This window comes from Haliotis cracherodii, unplaced genomic scaffold (assembly GCF_022045235.1).
Source record: "Haliotis cracherodii isolate W230 unplaced genomic scaffold, xgHalCrac1.p SCAF_11, whole genome shotgun sequence".
NCBI classification, from domain to species: Eukaryota; Metazoa; Mollusca; class Gastropoda; order Lepetellida; family Haliotidae; genus Haliotis; species Haliotis cracherodii.
In genome coordinates, this window is record NW_027266266.1 from 27,529,343 (window position 1) to 27,537,429 (window position 8,087).

At 47.9% G+C, this 8,087-nt stretch overlaps 1 protein-coding gene across 1 annotated transcript; it reads left to right on the forward strand.

Moving 5' to 3' along the window:
- Positions 1-2,878: 2,878 nt before the first annotated feature.
- Positions 2,879-4,102, forward strand: LOC139454990 (loricrin-like). Its single transcript, XM_071236578.1, has one exon. The coding sequence runs from the start codon at positions 2,879-2,881 to the stop codon at positions 4,100-4,102; it is 1,224 nt and encodes a 407-aa protein (XP_071092679.1).
- Positions 4,103-8,087: the final 3,985 nt, after the last annotated feature.

Here is an 8,087-nt window from a genome sequence, read left to right on the forward strand (position 1 = left end):
TTCCCGCCTATGGCATAAACTGCACGTCTGAAGGGTATAACCACACGTGATGAAAGCACACAAGAGAAATGCCACGACTGTCACAGGAGCAGAGAGAGCCATCGGTATAGCCGAAATTTGGGTCCAAATTGCCAGAAGGTTTGGTTGTACACCATTGACAGTAGCCAGGCTGAATCAACGGTACAGGCAGACAGGGAGGACACAGGACAGGCCTAGAACCAGACGACCCGGAGTGACAACACCACTGGAAGACGGTCAGATACGGCTCATTCACCTGCGAAACAGATTCGTAACGGCAACGACGACGGCGACGGCAGCAACAGCGTTGGGACATCCCATTAGCCAACGTACAGTACTACGACGACTTCGTGCTGCTGGAATCCGAACGTATCGTCCTTTCAGAGAAATGGTACTGACTGCTCAAAATCAACGCCTGAGATTGCGATCGGCGAGGCAGGTTCGGCGCTGGCAAGTGAGAAATTGGCGTCGAGTGCCGTTTACTGATGAAAGTCGGTTTAACTTGTTTCGAAATGACGGCAGAGAACGACTTTATCGACGCAGAGGGGAACGTTTGGCTCCAGCGTATATTCGAGAGGTCCATCCATTAGGCGGGAGAGGTGTCATGGTGTGGGGCGGTATTTGTGGAGATCAGAAGACTGATTTTGTGATTATATAGGGAAACCTGAACGCTGTGCAGTACAGAGACCAAGTGTTGCAGCCAGTTGTGCCTCCGTTCTTACAAAACAAACAGCAGGGGACATTGTTTCAACACGACAATGCCAGGCCCCATACGGCAAGACTGACTCGGAACTTTGTAAACCAGCAGAACGTTGACGTTTTGCCCTGGCCTGCCCACTCACCCGATATGAATCCTACTGAACATCTTTTGGACCATCTTGACAGACATATTAGAGCACGCCATCAGCCTCCCGTCAACAGACAAGAATTGCAGTAGGCCATGAGAGACGTGTGGCAACGGATTCCAGTCCACGTCATCAGAAGACTGACGTCATCGATGAGGCGGCGTATCACAGCATGCATTGAGGCAGCTGGACGTCATACACGCTATTGAAGGCAACTGTGTCGACAATGAACTTGTAGTGTGTCTGGCAATTTTTTGGTGACATTTCAGACAACTTTTGAAAATTATGTTTCTTACCCGACCATTGTTTACCTTGAGGGCCGCCTCCGTGGTCTTGTGGTAGAGCGTCCACCCGGAGAGCGGAAGGTCCGCGGTTCGATCCCCGGCCGCGTCATACCAAAAGACGTTAAAAGATGGTGCTTGTTGTTACCCTGTCTGGCGCTCTGCATTAAGGGGCTAAAACAAGAACTGGTCGGCTCGGAGTCAGTATACTGTGTCTGAGTGGGGTATTCATGTTAAACTGTGGCATGGTATCTCAGTGAGCTAGCACTATAAATCGGCATCAGTCCGGACTAGCACAAGCAGCCACGCAAACACGTGCATGCGCGTCGCTATATAAGTGCAATAATCTTGGACGCGACGTTAAACCCAATTTCACCTCACCTCACCGTTTAACTTGAGCTTACATTACCTGTGATTGCACAATTTCATTCAAACTGTGGTTGATCAATCTTTTGTTACCCCTCCCCAGATTATATTATAATTCACAACAATTCTTCTTACTTTTTTAATCTATCATGGAACTCCACCTATACTTTCTTTTGCCGCCCAGTTTAGTTGCCCTTAGTGTGACTGAATCAAGGCAATGACCACCCTTCCATTCCCTCCTGCATATGGAACGATACCAGAACACACCAGACATGTTTTTCGTAGCAGTCAAACACGAGTATGTCATTATTGGCATATGTTATTTTTGTCGAAATACATCAGTGAGCAATACCGGACATGTGTTATTTAAATAGACATGCATAAACGAGCAATACCGGACATGTGTTATTTAAATAGACATGCATAAGTGAGCAATACCGGACATGTGTTATTTAAATAGACATGCATAAACGAGCAATACCGGACATGTGTTATTTAAATAGACATGCATAAGTGAGCAATACCGGACATGTGTTATTTAAATAGACATGCATAAGTGATTATTTGCAGCCGCCCTCATACAGCTGCAATATTGCTGAGTGAGGCCTTAAATAAACAATGTACGTTGGTCGTACCTTGGTGTCTCTTACGCTTTTATAAACATTCCCTGAATGACGTCATTTGCCTATATTTATTAATTATTGAACACACACTCAACATTCACTATCTTTGTCGCCAGAATCATTTCAAGTGTTTTTCCCCAACAGAGAGGTATGGCATGTTTGCAAGGCCAAGTTCTACTATTTGCCATCTTCGTTACAGCAACCATTGTTGACAACGTGGCCCAAGGTAAGGATTTAGGCAAAATATATGTATGTGAAACGTAGTTTATATGTTGATGGGTCTTTGGTGTTTTAAAGAGAGAAACTACATTGGCATGCGACATCGAATGGCGTCCATCTGTTTCAAGATATATTATTTGTTACTTCTTGTTGGAAATGTAGACAGGATAATTATCAGATCTTTGAAAGGCATTTAGAAGTGATACACATAAGAAAATATATGGATGTACACTTCCTTATTATGAGGGACACAACGTTTCGGAGTATATATATGTCCACTCCTTCATCAGGTGAATGAATGCCATCAGTCAGTCAGTTTCCCGTACTAGTAGATAGGGAGAATTTGAAAAATCAAGTCCTGATAATGACGTGAATAGTGGAGATATTTTAAGGTAGCCACACAAAAAAATGTAAGGTTCTATGGGGCAGAGGAATGGGGTGGAGGGCAGGGGTGGAGGGCAGGGGAATGGGGTGGAGGGCAGGGGAATGGGGTGGAGGGTAGGGGAATGGGGTGGAGGGCAGGGGAATGGGGTGGAGGGCAGGGGAATGGGGTGCAGGACAGGGGAATGGGGTGCAGGACAGGGGAATGGGGTGCAGGGCAGAGGAATGGGGTGCAGGACAGGGGAATAGGGTGCAGGGCAGGGGAATGGGGTGCAGGACAGGGGAATGCGGTGCAGGGCAGGGGAATGGGGTGCAGGACAGGGGAATAGGGTGGAGGGCAGGGGAATGGGGTGGAGGGCAGGGGAATGGGGTGGAGGGCAGGGGAATGGGGTGGAGGGCAGGGGAATGGGGTGCAGGGCAGGGGAATGGGGTGCAGGACAGGGGAATAGGGTGGAGGGCAGGGGAATGGGGTGGAGGGCAGGGGAATGGGGTGGAGGGCAGGGGAATGGGGTGGAGGGCAGGGGAATGGGGTGGAGGGCAGGGGAATGGGGTGGAGGGCAGGGGAATGGGGTGGAGGGCAGGGGAATGGGGTGCAGGGCAGGGGAATGGGGTGCAGGGCAGAGGAATGGGGTGCAGGGCAGGGGAATGGGGTGCAGGACAGGGGAATAGGGTGGAGGGCAGGGGAATGGGGTGCAGGACAGGGGAATGGGGTGGAGGGCAGGGGAATGGGGTGCAGGGCAGGGGAATGGGGTGCAGGGCAGGGGAATGGGGTGGAGGACAGGGGAATGGGGTGCAGGACAGGGGAATGGGGTGCAGGGCAGGGGAATGGGGTGCAGGACAGGGGAATAGGGTGGAGGGCAGGGGAATGGGGTGCAGGGCAGAGGAATGGGGTGCAGGGCAGGGGAATGGGGTGGAGGGCAGGGGAATGGGGTGCAGGGCAGGGGAATGGGGTGCAGGACAGGGGAATGGGGTGCAGGGCAGAGGAATGGGGTGCAGGGCAGGGGAATGGGGTGGAGGGCAGGGGAATGGGGTGGAGGGCAGGGGAATGGGGTGGAGGGCAGGGGAATGGGGTGCAGGACAGGGGAATGGGGTGCAGGACAGGGGAATGGGGTGCAGGGCAGAGGAATGGGGTGCAGGGCAGGGGAATGGGGTGGAGGGCAGGGGAATGGGGTGGAGGGCAGGGGAATGGGGTGCAGGACAGGGGAATGGGGTGCAGGACAGGGGAATGGGGTGCAGGGCAGAGGAATGGGGTGGAGGGCAGGGGAATGGGGTGGAGGGCAGGGGAATGGGGTGGAGGGCAGGGGAATGGGGTGGAGGGCAGGGGAATGGGGTGGAGGGCAGGGGAATGGGGTGCAGGGCAGGGGAATAGGGTGGAGGGCAGGGGAATGAGGTGGAGGGCAGGGGAATGGGGTGGAGGGCAGGGGAATGGGGTGGAGGGCAGGGGAATGGGGTGCAGGGCAGGGGAATGAGGTGGAGGGCAGGGGAATGGGGTGGAGGGCAGGGGAATGGGGTGTGCGTTTCGTTTATATGCGTTAGGAAGTTGGTTGGATGTATGTGTCGCTTTTGTGGGTGGTGTTAGATTAGTTTTATGAGTTCTGTTTTTGTGATATAATTTATGATTGTTTTTTTTGTATATGTGGGGGATTGTGTGGAGATAGGAGTGTGTGGATAGTTTTTGTGTATTTTGCATCTAGTGTGTTGATGTACTGTATTCTGTGTGGTAAGTAGAGTGTGCACGTGTAGAATAAGTGCTGTATTGTTTGGGGAACTTGACATGTGGGGCAGAGCCCGGTGGAATGGCGAAAGTTTAATTTTGTGATGCCTACATATAGCCTGTTTAGTGCGGATTGTATATTACGTGAGTTGCTAGAATGATTTACTTTATTGATTTGTTTACTTATTGTTTTGAATGTCCATGTGGCGGAGGGGGTGTGCAGTTGTTTGAAGTTTTCTTGGGTTGTTAGTTTATTTATGATGGATTTATATTCATGTTTGCTGTATGTAAGTGGGTAATTAATGTACTTATTTTTGCTGCTTGTTTGGCCGCTTGATCTGCGTTTTCGTTTCCCGTGATCCCAATATGTGAGGGTACCCATGCAATATTGATTTGTTTATTTTGTTCTGTTAATGTTTTCGTTAAGTGTAGTATTTGGTGAAGTAGATGTGGCCTGTTTGTGTAATTTCTGTTTTTAATTGATTGTATTGAGCTAAGTGAATATGTGAGGATTAGAAGTTTGTTTTGTGTTATTGTCTCTGCCATTATGAAGGCCATATAGATTGCTGTTTTTTCGGCAGTATGTATGGATAGGTGGTTTGAGATGCGTGCTGATGTGGTGGTTATGTTTGGTTGTGTGAATTGCGAAGGCTGTTGTGTGGTCCGTCGGGTTGTGTGACCCGTCTGTGTAGATGTATGTCCAGTCTGGCCAGTGTTCTTGTATGTAATCCATTGCCATTATTTATTGTTGGTGCTTGTTTGATGTTATTTTTGCGATGTTTGTTAGACCAGTGTCAGTATGAGGAGGTGGCAGGTGAGCAGTCATGAATGACAGGGGTGAGTTTTATGTTTCTAAGTTTGTATGTTTTGAGAAGGTGGTTTAGCCGAATGGTGAATGGGAGTCTTCGTCTTTTTTTATTAATTTGACTTTCTGTCTTAGTGGTAGATTTTCCGTTGTTGTTATGAGGCTGCTTAACAATGTGTTTGTACATGCTGTAGGCCAGTAGTTTAGTGTAATTTGTTTGCGTTTAAGGGGGAGAGCTATTCCCCAGTGAGCTTTAAGAGGGATGTAAGTGCGGTGCCTGATACTGTACCTAGTGAGATTGAAAGTGCTTTGTATTGAATTGAGTCTAATTTCTTGGAGTCTGCTTGTGTGAGTGCGTCGTATGCGGGTGCGGCGTATTCTAACTTGGGTTGGATGAGTGTTTTGTAGACAGTAGGTAGCGTGTGCTGGTCTGCTCCCCAGCTTGTTCCCCGTATGCTGCGCATTAAGTTTAGATCATGGTTGCATTTTGTGATGAGGTGTTTGATATGGGTTGTGTATGTTAGGTGTTGGTCAAGTATTAGGCCTAGAAATTTTGTTTGTGTGCTGTAGTTGATTTGGGAGTTATTTAGCGTTAAAGGTGGGGAGTAGTTTTGCATGTTAGGTGTTTTTAAGAGTATGGCTACTGTTTTATCAGTATTGATTTTAAAACCCCATGTATTTGCCCATGTGTCAATATCACTGAGTGCTTGTTGGGTGTGTTCCTGTGCTGTACGGTTCCAGCCACTAATGCCTACGTCCACTTTTGTCTACAGTTACTATTGCCTACCAAAAAATAAAGCAGTGTGGAATAATGCCTACACAATGAAAACAACATACCCATGCTAGGAATGAACTCTTCCAAAATTAGATTTCTTTGAGGAGCGATCTTAAGTTAGATGGGCGGCGTCCACTAATGCCTACATCCACTAATGCTCTTTCATTTCAGCTGGAGATTTGCATTTCTCAACATAAATATAACTAACTGGATTGTGTCAAGTTATTGTTGAAATGATCTACATGTCCTTCCTAGTTGTGATCTGAACACGAGTTGATCTCCATGCTCCCCGTAGTTGTGATTTTAGCAGAGGATTAACCGAACTAACAGAAACCGCAGCCCTCACAACCACTCAGGAGAAGATATGACGACTTTCCGTACTTTAAGAGTTCTTAGAGAGAGAGTCCAAGCTGAGACAACACCAATCCAGGCCATCTTTGAGGAAGAGGTTGCCACACTGGAAGAAGATGCAGCTGCAATATTTCCATCCTTCTATACAAAGAGAAGTGGTCTCTACAAGCAGCATAGGAAGACTATTCCAGCCCTCCCCCCAGTCACTGGCACAAGTTCAGCTCCTGGGTACCTGGCAGGAGACCTTGGACGGCAGGCCCTTTATGTGCGTCAACGATGGTGATGATGAGAAGATTATGTGCTTTGCCATCGAAGACCGCCTTCACCTTGTTCAGCAGTTGGACACTATATATATGGATGGAACGTTTTATTCTGCTCCAGCCCTGTGGAATCAGTTGTACATAGTGCATGGGTTAGTTGAATCCACAGCTGATCTTTTGTTTGCTGCCCAATCGCCAGAGATCCACACATGTCAGACTCCTTCAGAAGCTTAAGGAGACAGTGCTGCAGATCACAGGAGCTCCTCTACAGCCACAAGTAATACAGACTGACTTTGAAGTTGCTGTGATGCGAGCTGTCGAGGAGGAGCTGCCTGGTACAGACATCAGGGGGTGCTTCTTCCACTATACGCAGGCAGTGTGGAAGAAGGTTCAACATTTGGAGATGGTCAATCAGTACAATCCGGACATCCACAACCTTGTCAGACGTGCTGCTGCACTACCACTGCTACCAGTCAACAATCCTGGCTCGACGCAGGATGCCCCTGATACACCCCAGATCACGTCATTCAAGGACTACATGGTGAATACTTGGGTCGACGACAATGCCATGTTCCGTGCTGGTATTTCACCACACCAACTTTTGTCCTCGAAGCAACAACCACCTTGAAGGGTGGCATGCCAACCTTAACAAGACTGTTCAGCGAGCCCACCCCAACATCTACGAGATTGCGAGAGTCCTTCAGAAGCTAGAAAAAGCAGAAAGGAACAAGCTTAAGATTGCCCAGTATATCCATGGTGCACGTCCTCCACCCCGCAAGCGAGTCTATGTAGACCAGATAGACCAGAGGATCCAACGTCTGAAAGATGACTTGGTCCATCACAGAAAGTCACCTCTTCAGTTTCTAGATGCTGCAGGACATTTGCTGAAACTCTTATAAAGAACCGTATGATGATTGAAATCAGAAAGCAGTGTACACTGCTATTCTGTCCATGTACTGATATAAGAAATCAGCAAATATCTGCTGGTGTATACTATAAGAACTAATGCAACGATGCAGAAATCATAAATTATTTCTGTTAGTGTTATGGCAATGTGAAATAAAAAGTGACTTCATACAATTTTCTGTCTTTTGTCGCCTATAGGCATAATCCACTAAAGTGGACTTGTCCAGGTAGAGGTTGGATAGCACTGATAGTAGGTGTCGCTGAAAATCACTGGTGCATGACTTTGTATATTGTAGACTGTGGGCATTAGTGGATGTAGGCATTAGTGGACGCCGCCTGCTGTACCTAGTGTTTTGTGTGAAGTCAAAGGTGATGCGTCGTCTGCAAATTTAGCTGTTTGATAGTTGAGTGGATGTCTGTGAATATGAAGAAGAAGAAGAAGAAGAAGAAGAAGAAGAATATGAATATGCCATCGATCATAAGATTGAAAAGTGTTGGAAAAAGAACGCTGCCTTGAGGTGTACCGTTTTGGATGGGATGTGG